The 22,893-nt window shown below is 39.9% G+C and overlaps 1 protein-coding gene across 1 annotated transcript; it reads right to left on the bottom strand.

Moving 5' to 3' along the window:
- Positions 1-381: 381 nt before the first annotated feature.
- LOC147425834 (uncharacterized) lies at positions 382-633 on the bottom strand. Its single transcript, XM_086499258.1, has one exon. It carries the CDS (start codon positions 631-633, stop codon positions 382-384), a length of 252 nt encoding a protein of 83 aa, XP_086355384.1.
- Between the last annotated feature and the right edge of the window lie 22,260 nt (positions 634-22,893).

Here is a 22,893-nt window from a genome sequence, read left to right as displayed (position 1 = left end):
TGGCCTACCATATAAAGGAATTAAATAGATTGGTAGCTCTAGTTTCAGCCGTGCATGCATGCACTTACGCCTGCAATATCATGACCAAAGAGGACAAGTTTTCGAGCAATGTCAGCACCGTTCTTACGTTCGCTATTCAGCAGAGTAGCCACGCTGCAATGTTGGTGTTGGGATGTGCTGGAGACGAGCAGCGATGCATAATAAATAACAATACAGGCTAGCTAATTAGGCGGGCGCTCCAAGATCGAAGGTGTTGAACGTTACTGCTCGTCTCCGGGTTACGAGCTTGGTAGCGTTAACTACTATGTGCGACCTGTAATTGTGGACAGCACCCGTCGCTCCTTTCACATGACAATGGACACAGCCCGACCTTACGTGGTTTCAATGCCCGACCTGCCACCCATGCTTGGAGTAGCTGGACCAGCCCATCTTTGACCCCGAGTGGACTCCACAAGTCTTTCCATAATCAGAGGTGACTCCCTTCTCTGCAATCTCCTGGGCGCCGCCTCCAATTAAATGTCGAGGCCGGACAGCTTCATCCGCACCTACCTCAAAGTGTAGCAGGACGGCGGCATGCCCATCGACAAGCTCATCTCTGGCACTCGCTCTACTTGACTTCTTGTTCGGTGCCATCGGAGCTGTTGTGACCAAGATGGCGGCTTCGAGGCCATGGCCAGAATCATGGGTCTGAGCCGCGGCCCCCTCGCCTTTCCATTACAGCTGCATCGTAGAGCACTGCCCAACACCTTCTCCTATTTCCTTCCCCGCATGCAACTCGTCGGACTCTTCCATGCTCACGTTCACCACCGTCACACCCAACACCGTCTTCAATCCTCTCAAAGTCAACCCTCGGTATCCAATCTACTACAATTGATGAGAACAATTAGATCATACACTCCCCTTCTGTAAACGTATGGATAGCCACCATCGAGGAGTCCATACTCATTGGCTGCACGCTGTGAAAAGGGGGCGAACTAGGGGGGCTGCACGCTGTGAGTGATGGCAACAACTTGCACACACACACACACACGCACACTATTGTCATTGGTGAGGCCATTCCATTGCTTGCATCCAACCTACACACACTGGCACAGGCGGCAGGCCAGCTCTAAGCCGTGGATGGTAACCATCTCGGCGCCTCTGTGATGAGGGCTTGCAGATCAATAAAGTCGCCAAGGTTAAAGCTTCCCACAAGGAGCAGACACACAAAGCTGACCATCTCCACGTTAACGATGGGGACAGCAGACCTCCTCCAGGGTTGACAAACCAGCAGCAAAAAAAAATTAATTGCTTTCTATCAGCTCTACCAAAGGTATCAACGTCGTGAATAGTTTTCTCGACCTCATGCCTGGCCTCTTCGACATCGACCCATGCACCGACGATGGCGGCTTACAGATCGAAGGGTGCTGGAAGTCCTCTCTCTCTCTCTCTCTCTCTCTCTCTCTCTCTCTCTCTCTCTCTCTCTCTCAGTTTTTTTATAAAAAAACTCACTGAAAGAGCGCGCGCCGGCCCGCGCTCTTTCAGTGAGTTTCTTTTTAAAAACTCTGTGTGTGTGTGTGTGTGTGTGTGTGTGTGTGTGTGAGAGAGAGAGAGAGAGAGAGAGAGAGAGAGAGAGAGAGAGAGAGAGAGAGAGAGAGAGAGAGAGAGAGAGAGAGAGAGGGAGAGAGAGAGAGAGAGAGAGAGAGAGAGGTGATCGCCTTCTGTAAATGCATGGATAGCCACCATCGAGGCATTGGCGGGCAATGGAAAGGGGGCAAACTAGGGGGGCTACACGCTGTGGGTGATGGCAACAACTTGCACACACACACACACGCACACTCTTGTCATTGGTGAGGCCATTCCATTGCTTGCATCCAACCTACACACACTGGCACAGGCGGCAGGCCAGCTCTAAGCCATGGATGGTAACCATCTCGGTGCCTCTGTGATGAGGGCTTGCAGATCAACAAAGTCGCCAAGGTTAAAGCTGCCCACAAGGAGCAGACACACAAAGCAGACCATCCCCATGTCAACGATGGAGACAGCAGACCTCCTCCAGGGTGCTGAAAGTCTCTCTCTCTCTCTCTCTCTCTCTCTCTCTCTCTCTCTCTCTCTCTCCCCTCTCTCTCAGTTTTTTTTTTAAAAACTCACTGAAAAAGCGTGCGCCAGCGTGCGCTCTTTCAGAGAGTTTCTTTTAAAAACCTGACTCTGTGTGTGTGTGTGTGTGTGTGTGTGTGTGTGTGTGTGTGTGTGTGTGAGAGAGAGAGAGAGAGAGAGAGAGAGAGAGAGAGAGAGAGAGAGAGAGAGAGAGAGAGAGAGAGAGAGAGAGGTGATCGCCTTCCTCTCTCCTACCAAGCCACTGTTTCGTGACCTACCAGGCAAGCTGAGAGAGAGAGAGAGAGAGAGAGAGAGAGAGAGAGAGAGAGAGAGAGAGAGAGAGAGAGAGAGAGAGAGAGAGAGAGAGAGAGAGAGAGAGAGAGAGAGAGAGGTGCTCGCCTCTTCTCTCCTACCAAGCCATTGTAGCTTGAGCGTGAGCTCGCGAGCCCACTTTGGCCAGTATGCGTGCAGAAGTCGACGCAGGCAAGCTGAGTGAGTGAGAGAGAGAGAGAGTTGTGGCTTGGAAAAATCATGTGGTTGAGTTTAATCTCCAGGGCTTCAAGAGGGAGAAGAGGGATGTTGATTTGTTGAGAGTGCCGGCCTTGCCTACTCCATCAAGCTTGCCATAGCTAAGAGTTGTCGTAGTAAGAGATGGAGATTCCGTCGATGTAGCCACCCTTGGACCAATGCAAATCTCATTCGAGCTGGTGTTTATTGAGTGGTATTCCAAAATTGCCTCCTTCACCATATTGCTGAGGTCTCTCAAGCTTGTTGGAAAGAGAGGGCTGAGCAGGATTGTTAGTGATGAGAGAAGAGGGAGCATGATTGATCACATTTGATCAGGCTAGTATATTATCTTGCAAAATGGTGTGGTCGATGGGGTGCAAAGGAAGAAGCGGCTTAGAGATGTGATGGGAGGAGCAACAGACGCCAAGGTTGAAGAAGGAGGGAGGGCGGCAAGGGGAGGGATAGTGGGGGAAGTGGGGGGTGGCAGGGGCCATGATTGTACGAGGAGAGGGTAAGGTTAGTACAACATAGGGAAGTGGAAGGGGGGAGCTTTTGAGGCTGAGAGAGAGAGAGAGAGAGAGAGAGAGAGAGAGAGAGAGAGAGAGAGAGAGAGAGAGAGAGAGAGAGAGAGAGAGAGAGAGAGAGAGAGAGAGAGAGAGAGAGAGTCTGGAAATGTCAGTGTGTCTATTTGAGGGGTCATAAAAAAAGGTAGCGGGGGTTTCAAGGGAGAAGAAGAGGAGTTGCTTCCTGAAAGGAAGCAGGGATGGAGAACGAGTCTCTGAGTAATTTGAGAGGCGTTACACACACAAAAATTGCAGAGAGAGAGAGAGAGAGAGAGAGAGAGAGAGAGAGAGAGAGAGAGAGAGAGAGAGAGAGTAGGGAGAGCAATGAGAAACTAGAGTAGTAGCAGCTACCCATCGCCCAACAGGGCGGGACAAAGCAAAGAACTCAGAGCCGCCGCCCACCACCTCTGAAAGGAACTGCAATTTCCAAAGAGAAGCGCGCCTCAAAATCCTCCCCCCCCACTTAAAAATCTGCCAACTTTTGGCCTTCGCTCAAATGGCATCATCTTTAGATCCCCTTTTCTTAACATTTTTCTTAAAATCGTGCACACATACTCACACACTCGCTACACCTGCAGCAGCCTAGACCTTTAGATGCCATCACGTCTTCTCGTGTCCACAGTCCTTGCACATGTGACCATGTTCCCATCCTCTTCACTAGCACACGGACAAGAGAGACGGAGACAGCCTGTCCCCCCCCAGTTGCCCAGCACCTGCTATACAAATTTCTTTTGTTGAATTTTCCAAGAGAAAATTTAAGAAAATTAAGCTTATTTTTTGGGGCTTTACACTATTTTTCTTTATATTGAGGCGGAATTTCTCCCTTTCCGCTTACCCTCAACTGGCCTACTACTCGGTTCAACATTCTAATAGGTTCATTATTATATTTGTTGCAATCCCTTTTTGTTGTGGTGCATGACGATAAAATTTGACGATTTTGTTGATGATAAAATTTACTATATCATATACAGACACTTGCTCCGGTTTGTCCTTGCTCGGAAAAAATCGCTCGGTGCATGGTAACACTCTTCCTTGATCTCTTGGTAGCTTGTCACACAATAGGTCTACAAGCTATATTTGCAACTTTCTTCCAATGTGGACGCCTTTTGATGGGTCAAATCTCAGCTCTTTATTTTGTACTATGGTTTTTTTTCATTTGTCTATTTTTGGCAATTCTCCCTACATTTTTTTCAACTTGTTTTTATGGCCAAACCCCCTAGGTAGGTTTTTGTATGCTAGCCATGTACATATGGTTATCTTTTTTGCCCAAAACTACTCCAAGATACATGAATTGAGATTAAACTTTTGCATTATCTGGTCTCAACATTTGTACCACTTGTAGAGGAGGTTGTTTGCAATTGATTCCCATGAAAATTTCATGATTTGGACACCAAAAACTAAAAATTTCCTTGTGTTTTGATTTGGTGAGTGCGACTTTAGGATTTTCTCAGTTTCTTGGTTTTGGTGTGGTTTTTAGAATCTTTTTGCATCCAAATGGGTACACTTGATGTATCGGGTGATGAGGACTCAAGATCTACAAAAAGTTTTCAATTTCTGCCTTGAGGTCCACGAATCGCGATTCAATAATTTTTTCAAAATGCAACCAAACTTATTAGACATGTTTCTCGTCATATGGAAGCTAACCCCATGATTTTTGTGTGATTTGGATTTGATTTTCCCTATTTTCCAACACTTCTTTAGATTTCAGAGACTCATGGCCTTTTGCCCAAAATACAATTTTTACCCAAGTTTTCTTTGACTTTGCATCCCAAAGTGGTGGTGTTTTTCCTACTTAACCTACCCTAAGTACTTGAAATGATAGAATGCAAAGAATTGAACAAAACTTTTAAAAATGGCTAATGGTATTGGAATGCACAACACTCTGAAAGCAATGAGAAATTTAGTGATTGAAATGCTTTGAATTCACTCAATCACCAACACTCTAGCTTGACAAGAGCCGATACTGTTTTGGTGGTAAAAGACCCTCTCTTCTATTCCTTGCAATTAATGATATTTGAGCCACAAGTACATGAGCTTGAGTGCTTTTCTAAAGGGGTTAAGAGGAGTAACAACTGAGGCTTGAAGTGCCAAAGTACGCTTAAAAATTTAACACCTAAAAGTTGTTAGATTGCTGACAATAGTAAAAACAGTGAAATTAATGTTGATAACTTTGATTTTGCTAATGAACAGGCTACTAATGATGCCCCTATGCTTGCTAATTACCTGGTTACTAGGCTTCAACAAGCCATGGACAATCCATCCCTCCAAAGTGAAGTGAAATGATAGCTACGTGCTCATGGGATTCTCCAAACTCCCCACCAAGAAGAGAGAGTACCTATGAAGCCTCCTTGTGAGACTTCCAAAAGAGGCCTCTCTCCGATAAGGGAATAAGAAGACGATCCGTACGAAGGGCTCAAAAATCTACCACTTGAGGATGCATCTCCTTCCCAAAGGAGATGTATAGTATGGGCAAAACCTGTGACATGCATACATTATATTCCATCCTTTTTGGCCAATTATTGGCTGCATGAATAAATGACACTTTAGGACACGATAATTTGTCTTTTTTCCATGCAGTGTATGTAACATACCCTCCTTCTATTGGTTCACATAATTGGATATATGTATTTAAATATGTGACTTGGTTTCCCTTGTGTGTGGTTTTGATCCCATTAATGTCTAAAGGGTGAATTGAAAAGGGGTCCTCATGGGACAAGGGTTTTTTGTGGTCTAGACATTGCAAAATAAAAGGATTATTAGCAAATAACAAACCATTCATATATCTCCATGAATATAAGAATGCTTTCATTATATCATATCGTGTAAGACGAGATAACTTTTTTACGTATTCAATTTCAAACCATGCTAAATACAAATTATACCATAGTGGAGAGCATTTATACCCCATAGGTATACCTTATTCTTGGCGATAAATATGTTTGCCTAATTTTGTAAAGCAATTGTCAAGGAAAAATTCATTAATATTGTGCAAGTTTTCAAATGTCCAGATTACTTCACTTTTCTTTTTGGTAAGCACAATCTACTTGTGCTTTTTTTTAAAGCCAAGATATTTTAAAGTTTTTATGAGTTTAATAATGTTGTCAAGTACCTCCAATAATCCATGCCTGCCTTTTTTACGAGGTATGCTTTCATAGCAGGATGTTACGTCAAATGAATGAATTTTTGTTATATGTTTTGGTAGATTAATCAAAAAATCATATTGATTATTGATCGTCCAATACCCATTGGTTTGCATCCTAGAAAAAGTGTGTAGCTTTTTATGTATGATTTTGGTGTACTCTATAAAACCTTGTATTAATCCTTTGAGTAATTTAGTGATTATAGTTATAGCCAGAGTAAATACACAATTATGTGCATTAGTGATCCATCTAAAGGCAGTTTTGTGAATTTTAAAATTTCCCATAAGATATGGGAGAGAGTACTCCAATGGTGTTTCTAACCCAATTTCTTGGGTATAAGACCCTGTGGCTTGACAGATTTCTTCTTCATTTGAGGAGAGAAGACGGAATTCATGGGTTTTTAGTCTTCTTCTTACTGCTAGTTGAATGAGTTTTTTACATATGAAAATTGGAGTTTGTGCTGATTTATCTAGTCCACAAATAAATAAATATTGTAAAATATATTGAATTTTATCCATCAAGTCTGTGTTTTTGTACCATGGAGTTTGGTTTTGACTGTGATAAGGAAATTTCTAGGAAAAGGTCTCATTAACTAAACTATGAATATAATCGTGATGAGATTTACTATCCTCACATCCCAAGAGGGTACATAAAGTTTTCCATACTTTGCCAAGTTCTCTTACTATTGGTGTAGGGTTTATAGGTATTAATGCAATGTGGTTTAATCCTTTCTTGATAAATTCTTGGAAAATTTTATGTCTAGCTATGTTAGGGTCTGTGGTGATTACATTTTTTCTGAAGGGTTCTAAGTTAACTAAAAAATTAGAGAATCATTTGTGAGTTAAGCACCCACACGGTTGTGTTTCATCAAACTCCTTGGCAAATACCAAGGTTGGTTTGTAAAGAGTATGGTTCAGGTTACCGGTATATTTCCAACCGAAAAAAATCCTCATATTAGACAAATCCTTATTGATGTGAAAATCATTTATCATTGTTTGAAAAAATACTTTAGGGTTGATAAAGTCCATAAATTTGTTACAAAACAAAATGTGAATAAATCTTCCATGTATCCTAATATTACATTCAAGATGTAACAAACCATTATTTTTTGTAGTAAGTGAGCATACCTCGTCTTTAGAATTTGAGTATTCAAGTGCCATGTTGCTTGGTGTATGTGTGATCTTCTTTAATTGTTCCTTACATTTTGGAGGTTTGAGTAAGGTTTGAATTGTGTTGGATATTGGTGTGTTGTGTAGCTTTTGAAGAAGCGGAGTCCCTGGTGTGTATATGACTAGTCCTTTGGCTGCTTCTAGCATATGCTCATGAAACTGATAATAAATGATTACAACATACATTAATTCTGTTGGAAATGAAGCAATCCAAGCTATAAAGGCATACACCTGCACTGTTCCTGATGAAAATTGAAAGAACCTTGGTAAATTTTGGAATACGCACCACAAGAATTGGTCAAACCAAATAATTAAAGAGGAACAATATAAATTTGGATCAACTCTTTTGCATTGGCATTTAACGAAGGGTATAAGAATTCCAATAGTTCTCAGAAATCATTTTTGATCCTTTGCCCTGTCCATAAGAGAGAGTCCCTTGGTGCGAGTAATGATTGAGGAGCTTGGACATTTTTTACTATCCACATCAGATAATTTGACCTGCTTAAGCTCAAAGAGAACATCCTGTGATTAAGAGGGTTTGGAATTGCTCTACAATGTCCGTGGGTATGCTACAAAGCAAACCTAGAGAGGAAATAGCAAAAGGTGCCCGATTGTTTAGTATTTCATAATCCTAGAGCTTGTGTTCAAGTCAAATAGCATCCAATTCAACTTGCCTGGGTGATAGTAGTGGGATTACTTCTGGAAAAAAATTAGAAACTTGCCTGGGTGATAGTAGTAGGAGCTTTTTCCATTTAATACCAGCAAACGGCCTTATACCTTAGATATGTTTAACGACTACTAACCATCATTTGATTGATGTAGATGACCATGTAAGTGACTAAAAAATTAAATAGCATTCTACATCTGTATGATTTAGACTTTGCAAAAAAAGTCACTGCTATCTCTCACAAGACTCTTTGAAGCTTTCTGCATACACTAGCAGTGCATGCCAAGGATGATTCTAAGTCCATGCCAAGTACCTATCATAAAAAAAGAACCCTTCCTATCTGAGGAAAAATAATCCATTCCAAGATCATTGTTGTTATGTGAACGCAAACACTTAACGTCTATTAGCAAAACATTGTGATATTCTCCAAGGATAATAGTTCCAAACGTATCTTCAATCATAGTCAAAGGCAGATAGGCATTTCTTCTATTTTTGGATAATACAATAACACCCATATAAATTAATTTTTGGAATGCCGAACCGATATTCAATTCTATGATTGTATAAAAATTCAAGCTACCTTCCAAACATTATGACTCAAAATTCACAATTTTGTTTGATCCATTGCCCAAGTAAAAGATAACCACACCCTTCTAAGTAGATTCAAAGCACCTACTGGTGATTCTTCATCTATAAGTGTGAGGGATGAGCCCATGTAAAATGGTTGTATGCTGCTAGGTTGAGAGAACTTTCTATGGCTACAAGGTACATAATATATCAGCGAGAATAGCGACACAAGGGGATGCCAATGACCATGAATTATTAAGCTATATTTTATTCCTCTATATGAAGATAAATAACCATGATTTTGTGGTGATGAACCGATGACGCAAAGGTCAGATGCTTCAAGTATGTATCTATGTGTGTGTGTAATCATATACTGAGAGACTTAAATATTTTTTGCAAAAGCATATTGTGTAAATAACAAAACAAAGAAGAATTTCTTGATATATAAAATTCATTACAAGATAATTTGATACATGACAAAGCAGGAGTTTAAGCCGTAACTCCTACCAGGTGAGAGTAGGGATCTTTACCTGCCAAACAACCACAAGTACCACTATTAGAATTAATTTGTACTAAATGGGTGACAGGTATATCAAGTATTCCCCACTTCATGTTATTGTTGTCACACCCCAAACCCAACCTTCCCCCTAAACATATATTATGTTTTCTTTTGCTCGTCTATGTAAGTAAGGTCTATTGCGGTCTTTGAAAGATTTTATGGGTTTACATGGTTTGGAGATAGGGTCCCTAATTTCTATTGGCTTGATTTTCTTTTGCCCATTATGTGCATCCATGAGCTTGTCCCGAATCTGTTGTAGCTAAAAAATGTCCCGAGTCATGCTCATCCTAGCCGTTTGCTTGTATCCCTGTTTCCCAACAATAGTTACACACATGTGGTTAATATTCTTATGTACTATACCTGATTGTTTGTGTATGAATCCCTCCTTTCATGGTATATACAGTCACCTTTCAAACCTATTTCTTTATAAGTGTCTTTATTTTGTGAAAAATTCGGCAGCATTTTGTTTGTAATATCTATCTTTTTTCCAAAAAAACCAATTGTAAACATTGACTTATGCCCTCACAGGATGTTGTCATACAAATTCTTTCTTATCTTGATACATATTTATAACACTTAGTAAACTTAAAGGGAAATCTTTATTTTTAAAAAAAAGCTCCAAAGAAACCTTATATCCTAACACCTTTGTTTTAGTACTTTGTAAAAAGAAAACTTGTAAGCAAAGCCTTATGTACCAATTTACCTGGTTATTACTGTTTGCCATCGCCATCTGTGTTATTCCTCTTGTATATGCTTAGTATCCAAGGTAATGCTCACCATCAATGTTACGTCCTTCAATTGAACATTTTTTTTGCTGGATTACGTTTATGATGCAGTTTTTTATCATGTATGTTTTAATTTTAATGCTATACTGCTCGTATTCCCTTTTGTATATGCATATGTGAGACTTTCAAATGTGTTATTTGTATATGTGCTTGTATACACGCCTATTTATGTGGATGCCAAAATAAAACGCTTTTTTGTGTATTTATGACTATGAACAACACCGTTTTCCTTTTTGTTTGTGTTATCCTTGTGATGGTGGTTCATAGCTTATCGGTGTTACCTCTTTCATGCGTGTCCATGTTTTTGGAGCTACTTCTTTGTGTACCCCAACTATGTTATGTGATTATGAGAGATTCTATAACTAATCCTTATGCATGTTTACACACGTGGAAATCACCTACACTAAGCATACATATGCTTTATGTGCTCTAATCAATTGTGTAAGTGGCTACTGATAAAAAACATGAATTACCGTCTGTGTGTTCCAGGTATTCGGAGGTATCAGTGATGCCCTTTTGTCTTCTCAGTAGGTATTTCCACTAGTTGCAAAGCGCTTGAGGTGGTCTAAGTTTTGCGCAACAAATAGCAAAACACCGCCCTTGCGATGGCGTATCCGTATGCTAGGTGCGTAGAAGCCTTGCATTTCTTGTTTGCTATGCAGTTGCAGGCTTTAGCGTTAAATAACTGGGTTGTATTGCTAGTGTTTAAATAATCATACTATATTGCTTATCAGTAGCATAAGGCGTATCTGTTGCCTTGCGATAGCACATAGTGCACAAATGAGACGCTCGAGGTGAGCCCTCGTGCATGCGCTACAGAAACGTTTTAGCCTTACGTTTCACAGCTTTTGCGCAAGCCAATTTATAGCCATAGTAGGGATTCGGTGCCTTTACTGCTACATGTTGGACCCTTTTATTTATTATGGGCAAGTTGCACCGTTGGGTATGCTGTAATTTTTCGCTTGACCTTACCAGATTGCCACCCTTAAAAAAGGCTACAATATCATTAAAACTATGGAAAAAATAAAATGGTACTTAATTTTAAATTTCACTCAGAGCAAGCTATCTCATTTGGACTTTTACAACAAGTCTTTAAATTTCAACAAAAAAAAAAAACACATATTGTACATTAACTTGGAGTTTCCAAATTTTTTTGGCTATTATGTCCACCGATAAAAATACCCTACTATTTTTAAAATTTCAAATGTTACTGTGAATGAGGATTTTATAAACTCAAAAGTTTTTACATTTTTATGTTGTCTTCCACTAACACATAAAAAATACAAAAAAATCCTTCCAAGATGGAAAAAAACCTCTGGCTTGTTTATTTATTACAAACTTCAATTGTGTACCACTTGGTGCCATACTTTGTCTTCACTTTCGTCCATCATTCCTCTCCTATTGACGTAGTTACATGTGCCATGTTTAAAAGATAAGTATATCTCTGGTGTCATGTCATCAATATTTGTGTCCTTCCTAAAAAACAAATAGTGCTATATTTTGTGCATGTGTGTGTGTGTGCGTGTGCTTGATATCAAGGGTTGATTGTGGTAATTGCCCAATATATTATGTGTGTGTGTGTGTGTGGCCCTCCCCCATCCCTGAGAAAAGGTACACTTGGTGGAGGATAGTCCACCAAGTGGACCTATCCTCTACCAATTCTATATTTTAAGGTGTTGATGGTAAATCTAATACTCGGAAATTTGTTTTCTTCAATGAAGTTTTTAATACATGTAAAAATATTCTCTTTTTTGAAACCATTCTCTATAAACATAGAAATAAGTTTATTTAAGTCTTGGGATGCATTGTATAGTATGGGAAAAACCTGTGACATGCATACATTATATTCCATCCTTTTTGGCCAATTATTGGCTGCATGAATAAATGACACGTTAGGAACGATAATATGTCTTTTTTCCATGCAGTGTGTGTAACATACCCTCCTTCTATTGGTTCACATAATTGGATATATGTATTTAAATATGTGACTTGGTTTCCCTTGTGTGTGGCTTTGATCCCATTAATGTCTAAAGGGTGAATTGTAAAGGGGTCCTCATGGGACAAGGGTTTTTTGTGGTCTAGACATTGCAAAATAAACGGATTATTAGCAAATAACAAATCATCCATATATCTCTATGAATATAAGAAGGCTTTCATTATATCATATCGTGTAAGACGAGATACCTTTTTTAAGTATTCAATTTCAAACCATGCTAAATACAAATTACACCATAGTGGAGAGCATTTATACCCCATAGGTTTACCTTATTCTTGGCGATAAATCTTTTTGCCTAATTTTGTAAAGCAATTGTCAAGGACAAATTCATTAATATTGTGCAAGTTTTCAAATGTCCAGATTACTTCAATTTTCTTTTTGGTAAGCACAATCTGCTTGCGGTTTTTCTTAAAGCCAAGATATTTTAAAGTTTTTATGAGTTTAATAATGTTGTCAAGTACCTCCAATAATCCATGCAGGCCTTTATGAGGTATGCTTTCATAGCAGGATGTTACGTCAAATGAATAAATTTTTGTTATATGTTTTGGTAGATTAAACAAAAAATCATACTGATTATTGATCATCCAATACCCATTGGTTTGCATCCTAGAAAAAGTGTGTAGCTTTTTATGTATGATTTTGGTGTACTCTATAAAACCTTGTATTAATCCTTTGAGTAATTTAGTGATTATAGTTGTAGTGTTTTGTTGTTTGTTGCGCAAAACTTAGACCACCTCAAGCACTTTGCAACTAGTGGAAATACCTAATGAGAAGACAAAAGGGCAGCACTGATACCTCCGAATACGTGGAACACATAGACGATAATTCATTTTTTTAATCAGTAGCCACTTACACAATTGATTAGAGCACATAAAGCATATGTATGCTTAGTGTAGGTGATTTCCACTTGCATAATCATGCATAAGGATTAGTTATAGAATCTCTCATAATCACATAACACAGTTGGGGTACACAAAGAAGTAGCTCCAAAAACATGGACACGCACAAAAGAGGTAACACCGATAAGCTATGAACCACCATCACAAGGATAACACAAATAGAAAGGAAAAACGATGTTGTTCATAGTCATAAATACAGAAAAAAGCGTTTTATTTTGGCATCCACATAAATAGGCGTGTATACAAGCACAAATACAAATAACACATTTGAAAGTCTTCACATATGCTTATACAAAAGGGAATACGAGTAGTATAGCATTAAAATTAAAACATACATGATAAAAAAATGCATCATAAACCTAATCCAGCAAAAAAAATGTGTCAATTGAAGGACGTAACAGTGATGGTGTGCATTACCTTGGATACTAAGCATATACAAGAGGAATAACACAGATGGTGATGGCAAACAGTAACCAGTTAAATTGGTACATAAGGCTTTGCTTACAAGTTTTCTTTTTACAAAGTACTAAAAGAAAGTTGTTAGGAATAAGGTTTCTTTGGAGTTTTTTTTTAATATAAATATTTCCCTTTAAGTTTACTAAGTGGTATAAATATGTATCAAGATAAGAAAGAATTTGTATGCCAACCTCCTGTGAGGGCATAAGTCAATGTTTACAACTTGTTTTTTTGGAGAAAAGATAGATATTACAAACAAAATGCTGCCGAATTTTTCACATATTAAAGACACTTATAAAGAAATAGGTTTGAAAGGTAACTGTATATACCATAAAAGGAGGGATTGATACACAAACAATCAGGTATAGTACATAAGAATATTAACCACATGTGTGTAACTATTGTTGGGAAATAGGGATATAGGCAAACGGCTAGGATGAGACAGATTCGGGACAAGCTCATGGCTGCACATAATGGGCAAAAGAAAATCAAGCCTATAGCAATTAGGGACCCTATCTCCAAACCATGTAAGCCCATAAAATCTTTCAAAGACCGCAATAGACCTTACTTACATAGACGAGCAAAAGAAAACATAATATATGTTTAGGGGTAAGGTTGGGTTTGGGGTGTGACAGCAATAACAAGCAGTGGGGATTACTTGATATACCTGTCACCCATTTAGTACAAATTAATTCTAGTAGTGGTACTTGTGGTTGTTTGGCAGGTAAAGATCCCTACTCTCACCTAGTAGGAGTTTCGGCTTAAACTCATGCTTTGTCATGTATCAAAGTATCTTGTAATGAATTTTATATATCAAGAAATTCTTCTTTGTTTTGTTCTTTACACAATATGCTTTTGCAAACAATATTTAAGTCTCTCAGTATATGATTACACACACACATAGATACATACATGAAGCATCTGACCTTTGCGTCATCGGTTCATCACCACAAAATCATGGTTATTTGTCTTCTTATAGAGGAATAAAAAATAGCTTAATAATTCATGGTCATTGGCATCCCCTTGTGTCTATTCTCGCTGATATAGTATGTACCTTGTAGCCATAGAAAGTGCTCTCAACCTAGCAGCATACAACCATTTTACACGGGCTCATCCCTCACACTTATAGATGAAGAATCACCAGTAGGTGCTTTCTACTTAGAAGGGTGTGGTTATCTTTTACTTGGGCAATGGATCAAACAAAATTGTGAATTTTGAGTCATAATGTTTGGAAGGTAGCTTGAATTTTTATACAATCATAGAATTGAATATCGGTTTGGCATTCCAAAAATTAATTTATATGGGTGTTATTGTATTATCCAAAAATAGAAGAAATGCCTATTTGCCTTTGACTATGATTGAAGATACGTTTGGAACTATTATCCTGTTGGAGAATATCACAATGTTTTGCTAATAGACGTCAAGTGTTTGCGTTCACATAACAACAATGATCTTGGAATGGATTAGTTTTCCTCAGATAAGAAGGGTTCCTTATTTATAATAGGTACTTGGCATGGACTCAGAATCATCCTTGGCATGCACTGCTGGTGTATGCAGAAAGCTTCAAAGAGTCTTGTGAGAGATAGCAGTGACTTTTTTTGCAAAGTCTAAATCATACAAATGTAGAATGCTATTTAATTTTTTAGTCACTTACATGGTCATCTACATCAATCAAATGATGGTTAGTAGTCGTTAAACATATCTAAGGTATAAGGCCAATTGCTCGTATTACATGGAAAAAGATATGAACTCTACATGATTTTGGTTACTTTTGCTTTCAAATATAAAAATGAAAGTTGGAGCTATATAGTGGGTTGCAAATGAATAATCATGTATCTATACAGAGGAGAATATTCACAAACTACGTGATGGTTTTGTGGGTGAGAGATTGCATAAATTGGACTTTTAAAAAATTGTTTGAAATGAAAATGGGATGCTGCCCAAGTTTGGACAAGTTGTTTTATCTCAAAATTCAGCCTTGAAAGTGGTTCTTCTTTGTGCTATCAAAACCTCAAACCTCCCATGGAGGTCTGAGTTAGAGATGGCATATACTTTTTTTTTTTGAAAAATTGCTTGAAATACAAACAAAACTATGCCTGGTCTATTTTGATTATGGTCATTACTTCGGATTTCTTGCATGATGATTGATTTAGATTTAGACATTGTACTTAAATTTCTGGCATGGTGAAGGACATTGAATAACCTTAAGAATAATGATGATTTTCCATGACTACATGATTATTTAAAGTTTTCTATCTAGCTTAAAAGCCTTAATCCTCCCCTAAGGGTCTCCAAAGAGATGGCATGTACTTCATTCGACATATGATAGTCCGTAGGGTATGCTGTAAACTAATTCTGCAAGAGTGACAAGGATAACAACTGGACCCAATGTTGACACCTGCAATACACACAAGCATTGCCAGTTCTAATTGAATGCTTTTGTATGAATACAGGTAACAACTGGATCCTTCTCCTCGTAGGATTAGTGGAGGTTTGTCTCTAGGGATTGAATATCTTCGAAGTGGATCACATCAATAGCAATACTTGGAGAAAGAAAAATCTACATCAAACATTTTTTCATTCAGTAGAGGTTTAGGCTAATGTAAACTATTAAAATAAACATTTGACAGGATGCTATATACATGTAACTTACATCCCACCACTACCCCACCATGAAGTCATAACTAGTGTTGTTGTTATTAGTACTACTAGACCAATAATGAGTGAGGCTCATGGTTATTTGTGTAATTTTATGACCATGTCACAGAGACTCACAAACACAAGAGGGTAAAAAATACATACTTAATAGGATCAATAGCAAAGCAAGATATCATATGAGCATACCATCATGGCATTGACAGGGAAATGTAGGATAAAGATGGCCCAATACAAAAACCATCTTCATATTCATCAATATAACCAAGCATCAAGTGGTAAATCATTCCCCAAGTCAAAATCCCACAACAAATAGCATCTGTATGCAAGGATGTATTTGGTATCTTCATACTTCCCTCCTCTATATAAAGTGAGGGATTTATTTTCCTCAATTAGCCTTGGCTACTCTTAAATTTTAGTCTGCCAAAGAATTAAAGAGAGAATGAGAGTGAGAAGATGTAGTGAGCTGGTTCCATTGAGATATTTTCTCAAAGCTGTGGACTACTCATTCTTTTGCTACTCTATTGTGGTAAGACTGAGTGCTTCTTCATCCATTAGGGGAAGTTTGAGGTCTCAAAATTTTCCCTATAAGAATTGGTAAAGAGAGAAAGTACTTTTTATTTATGTGAACAAAAAATTTTAAAACCCAAAATTGGGAGAAGGGGGGGGGGGGGGGGGGGGGGGGGGGACTTTATATTTTTATTGGGTGCACGAGATGTCACTTTTTGGCGCTCTACATGTAGTGTCATTTTCAAATCTCTTGGGAATGTGTCCCTTTCACAAAAATTATCCCTCCCAATGTAGTGTTTTTCTCTTTTGGTCCAGATTTCAAATTTCCCTCTGCTCATTCTATCCTTTCTCTACACCATATCCAAATCATCATTTTCTTCATATTCAAGCTTTGACCATGGATCTTGCTAAGAGAGGTATCTAGTATCATCTCCGTGCTAGTAGATGAATATTCCCCTCTTAAAAAAAGGGATAGGCTTTGTGAAACTCCTCCTTCTGCCATAGAAGCATTGAGATTAGAACAAAAGAAGCATATTTACCTATGAACAGATGGTAGATTGTATCCTATAGACCCCATCACCAAATGGACCCCACCATTTTTCAATTGTTCTTCATTGATGAGATTTGTAGGAGATGAAATGAAATGGCTATTAGGCTATACACAAAACCATGGAGCACAGAGGAACGTTCTGTTAAGTATGGAGCCTGATTTACTCTTGTAATTTTCTGTGGTAAAAGTGCACATTTGTAAGGCCCCCATTATGAGGAGAAGCCATCGTGCGTGAAGGAAAATCACTCACCAGAAACCAAAATTTTCACGGACAAGAATCAGGGGAATATTCCTTTTTGCCGGAATATTATGGCCGGACGGCGGTCGGAAAGTGGTCGGAAAACAACCGGTCGGTTGGCCGGTGGCCAGTAGTCAATGGCCGATGGCCGGTGGTCGGAAGTCAATGGCCGGTGGCTGGTGGTCGGAAGTCAATGGCCGGTGGCCGGTGGCCGAATTCAAAAGCAGACTTGTCTTCTCAAGGGCGGCCACACATGGGCGGATTGGAGGGTCCGATTTGGACTTATTCGCACAAGGGCGACTACACATGGCTGTCTCTCATGAGAGAGGGCAGCCCTTTTGGCCTATAAAAGGAGGCCATTTCTACACACATTTCATAGTGTGAAGTTGATGCAACAAGGTGAGTGTGAGGTGGTGAGAGTGAAGCAAGGCGGGAGCTCCATTAAGGGTATAATCCCTTTGTAAACTACTTCTTGTTTTGAAGTACTAAAGCCATTGAGTGGCTGCTTTCCCGTGGACGTAGCCCACATTGGGTGAACCACGTATATCGTGTGTACTCTCTCTCTCTCTCTCTCTCTCTCTCTCTCTCTCTCTACTCTATAATCTCGTGTATATAAATCTGTCTCTCTCCATTAAGTAATCTACTCAATTATCTATTTAGCTACGTCTTATTTCCTAACAATTGGTATCAGAGCAAGGTTTGCTCGTAGCTAAATTATCTCAAGGAAAGGATTCCTTGAATTGAGTGGGAGTTATGGCGGAGGAAGGGAAGCTCAAGATTGAGAAGTTCAACGGCAAAAACTACCAACATTGGAAGATGCAGATTGAAGACTATCTCTACCAGAAGGACCTCTATTTGCCACTAGGCGGTCTTGCGAAGAAGCCCGCAACAATGGCAGATGAAACATGGATTGTCCTTGATCGAAAGGCACTGGGAACAATCCGGTTAAGCTTGGAGTCAACGGTGGCCTTCAATGTTTCGGAGATGAAAACCACGGAGGACTTGATGAAGTCACTTGACGACTTCTACGAGAAACCATCGGCATCCAATAAGGTATTTCTTATGAAGCGCTTGTTCAAGCTAAAGATGGCAGAGAATGGTTCAGTTGCAAAACACCTAAATGACTTTAACACAAACATAAGTCAGCTTCGATCAGTGAAAATCAATTTCGATGATGAAGTGCGAGCTCTCCTTATACTATCATCTCTACCGGATAGTTGGGACAGCCTTGTGATGGCTGTAAGTAATTCTATCTCTGGAACAAATACTCTTAAGTTTGATGATGTTGTGGGTGTTCTCCTAAGCGAGAAAATGCGAAGGAGAAGCACAGGAGAATCATCAAGTGCTGCACTATCAGTGGAAACAAGAGGAAGGCTTAAGGAGAGGTTCAAAAACCAAAAGGGTCGTGATCGCTCAAGGCGGAGCAAGTCACGCACAAAGTCAGTTCTTGAATGTTGGAACTGCGGCAAGAAGGGCCACATCAAGAAGGATTGTTGGTCCAAGAAGAAGAAGGAGACAGAGTCTCAAGACAACAAGCCAACATCGGAGGCCAATGTGGCAGGTAAAGTAGAGCAAGATGCTCTAATTCTCTCATTAGACAATGTGTCTAATTCTTGGATAGTAGATTCCGGGGCTTCATTCCATGCGACACCACACAAGCAACATTTCCAAGACTACACCAAAGGTAATTTTGGGTATGTATACTTGGGAGATGATGAAGCTTGTGAGATTGTCGGCAAAGGTACAGTTTCTGTCAAAACTGCTAACGGACATGAATGGAAGCTTAAAGATGTTAGGCATGTTCCTTCTCTTCGCAAAAATTTGATCTCTACAGGACAATTGGACGATGAAGGTCACAACATTGCATTCGGAAACAAACGGTGGAAGATCTCAAAGGGATCTTTGGTGGTTGCCCAGGGTGAAAAAGTCGGTACACTTTACTTGTGTACTGTTAGCACGCAACCTTCAGCTTGTGCAGCAACTACAGAAGTTCACAGTGCAGTGTGGCACTACCGACTTCGGCATATGAGTGCCAAAGGAATGCAAATCCTTAAAACAAAGAAGCTTCTACCAGGTTTGAAAGAAGTGGACTTAGAGTTCTGTGAAGATTGTGTTTATGGTAAACAAAAGAGGGTAAAATTTCAAAAATCAGGAAATGAAAGAAAAAATAAAAAACTTGAGTTGGTTCATTCTGATGTTTGGGGTCCTGCAAGTACACCATCACTTGGTGGCTCATTGTACTATGTAACATTCATAGACGATGCGACTAGAAAAACATGGGTTTATGTCATGAAGAATAAATCCGATGTATTTTCCATATTTCAAAGGTGGAAAGCCTTTGTGGAGAATGAAACAGGTACCAAGGTTAAATGCCTCAGATCCGACAATGGAGGCGAATATTGCAGCCAAGCTTTTGAAAGCTTTTGTGCTAGCAATGGCATTCGGAGGCAAAGGACAACCCCAAGGACACCTCAACAAAATGGGATTTTGGAAAGGATGAACAGGACAATCATGGAACGAGCATGAAGCATGCGGCTACATGCAGGCCTACCGCTTGAGCTTTGGGCGGAAGCTGTAAGTACATCTGTGTACTTAATCAATCGGTCACCCTCAACGGCATTGGATGGGGGAGTTCCAGAAGAGGCATGGACAGGTAAACCGGTGAATTATGCTTTTATCAAAGTGTTTGGGTGTGAGGCTTTCATGCACATAGATAGAAGCCTAAGATCAAAGTTAGATGCAAAGTCCAAAAAGTGTTTCTTCATTGGCTATGGAGAAGGAGACTTTGGGTATCGCCTATGGAATCCTGACGATGGTAAAATCTTAAGGAGTAGGGATGTAATTTTTAACGAACAAAATATGTACAAAGATTACTTGGAAAGAAAACAAACAAAAGAAACAGGTGATGAGTACATGGAGCTTGAGGACGGTGAAGAATCAAGGACTGCAAGCGGTGACAATGTGCAACAACGTCAACCAAATGAGGAGCCTCAACCTATTCCCCGAAGATCTACAAGAGCAAGTAGACCTCCAGAAAGGTTTGTTCCTTCCTTCAACTATCTCTTGATCTCAGATTCTGGAGAGCCGGAATTATACGAAGAAGCTATGCAACATGAATCCAAAGAGGAATGGACGAAGAGCATGCAAGTGGAGATGGACTCACTACATCGCAACCAAACATGGGAATTGGTTGAGTTGCCTAAAGATAAGTGGGAACTTCAAAACAAATGGGTGTACAAGCTGAAGGAAGAAGACGGTGGGAAGAAAAGGTACAAGTTTAAGCTTGTGGTAAAAGGGTTTTCTCAAAAGAAAGGTATTGACTTCAATGAAATATTTTCTCGTGTTGTAAAAATGAACTCAATTAGGCTTGTCTTAAGCCTTGTGGCTGCTCATGATCTAAATCTCGAGCAAATGGATGTAAATACGGCATTCCCTCACGGTGACTTAGAGGAGGAAATCTACATGCTTCAACCAAAGGGGTATGAAGTAAAAGGTAAGGAGAAAATGGTTTGCAGATTAAAGAAGAGCTTGTATGGTTTAAAGCAAGCATCAAGACAATGGTACTTGAAGTTTGATCGATGGATGTTGGATCATGGATTCACAAGATGCAACTCGGATCACTACGTCTACACGAAGAATTTGGGAGATGGGAAATTCATCATCCTAATGTTGTATGTTGATGACATGTTGATTGCAAGTGCTAACATGCAGGACATCAAAGACCTAAAAGGGGAGCTGTCCAAATCTTTTTCAATGAAAGATTTAGGTGCTGCAAAGAGGATACTTGGTATGAAAATATCAAGGGACAGGACGAAGAAGACAATAAAGCTATCTCAAGAAGATTACATCAAGAAGGTACTAGAAAGGTTTGCAATGAAAAATGCAAAACCAGTTTCTACACCTTTGGCTGGTCATTTTAAACTAACGAAGGATATGTGTCCAAAGACACAAGCGGAGATAGCCTATATGTCTAAAGTTCCATATGCTGCAGCGGTAGGTTCTCTAATGTATGCTATGGTCTGGACAAGGCCAGACATTGCACATGCAGTGGGAGTTGTGAGTAGGTTCATGGACAACCCAGGTAAAGAGCATTGGCAAGCTGTGAAGTGGATACTTAGGTATCTAAAAGGGACAACAACAAATGCTTTGTATTTTGGAGGAACTAATATTTTTCTAGAAGGGTATGCTGATGCAGATATGGCAGGTGACAAAGATACTCGAAGGAGCACTACTGGCTATGTGTTCACGGTTGGAGGCACAGCAGTAAGCTGGGCTTCAAAGCTGCAGAAAGTGGTTTCACTTTCTACCACGGAAGCAGAGTATGTAGCAATGACGGAGGCAAGCAAAGAAATTATGTGGCTTCACAGATTCTTAGAAGAGCTTGGATTCAAACAAGACAATTGTGTCTTGTACAGTGATAGCCAAAGCGCTATCCATCTTGCAAAGAACTCAGCCTTTCATTCAAGGACAAAGCACATTGAGGTGAGATATCACTTCATACGCACTCTTTTGGAAGAGGGACAACTAAAGCTAGGAAAGGTGCATACAAGTGAAAATCCTGCAGACATGTTTACAAAGGTGGTCAACAAGGAGAAGTTGAGCTTTTGCTCCTCTTCAATCGGCATTCAAGGATAAGAAGCCAGAATGGAAAGCAGTCACAGGTTTGGTTTGGAGATCAGTCTCCAAGTGGGAGATTGTTAAGTATGGAGCCTGATTTACCCTTGTAATTTTCTGTGGTAAAAGTGCACATTTGTAAGGCCCCCATTATGAGGAGAAGCCATCGTGCGTGAAGGAAAATCACTCACCGGAAACCAAAATTTTCACGGACAAGAATCAGGGGCAACTTAAAAGGAATATTATGGCTGGACGGCGGTCGGAAAGTGGTCGGAAAACAACCGGTCGGTTGGCCGGTGGCCGGTAGTCAATGGCCGATGGCCGGTGGTCGGAAGTCAATGGCCGGTGGCTGGTGGTCGGAAGTCAATGGCCGGTGGCCGGTGGCCGAATTCAAAAGCAGACTTGTCTTCTCAAGGGCGGCCACACATGGGTGGATTGGAGGGTCCGATTTGGACTTATTCGCACAAGGGCGGCTACACATGGCTGTCTCTCATGAGAGAGGGCAGCCCTTTTGGCCTATAAAAGGAGGCCATTTCTACACACATTTCATAGTGTGAAGTTGATGCAACAAGGTGAGTGTGAGGTGGTGAGAGTGAAGCAAGGCGGGAGCTCCATTAAGGGTATAATCCCTTTGTAAACTACTTCTTGTTTTGAAGTACTAAAGCCATTGAGTGGCTGCTTTCCCGTGGACGTAGCCCACATTGGGTGAACCACGTATATCGTGTGTACTCTCTCTCTCTCTCTCTCTCTCTCTCTCTCTCTCTCTCTCTCTCTACTCTACTCTATAATCTCGTGTATATAAATCTGTCTCTCTCCATTAAGTAATCTAATCAATTATCTATTTAGCTACGTCTTATTTCCTAACACGTTCTTAAGCTCGAAAACCATTTGCTACTATAGCTGAAGGATTCTCTTATTATCATCAACTTCAAGAAAGAAAGG

This window comes from Adiantum capillus-veneris, chromosome 24 (genome assembly GCF_014529385.1).
Source record: "Adiantum capillus-veneris isolate H3 chromosome 24, ASM1452938v2, whole genome shotgun sequence".
NCBI lineage: Eukaryota > Viridiplantae > Streptophyta > Polypodiopsida > Polypodiales > Pteridaceae > Adiantum > Adiantum capillus-veneris.
The sequence above is the reverse complement of the archived record's forward strand: the minus strand, read 5'-3'. Positions and strand labels throughout refer to the sequence as shown.

Bases quoted from the DNA above. Each gene is read 5' to 3' on its own strand.
- LOC147425834 (XM_086499258.1), bottom strand. From the start codon at position 633: ATGGCACCGAACAAGAAGTCAAGTAGAGCGAGTGCCAGAGATGAGCTT.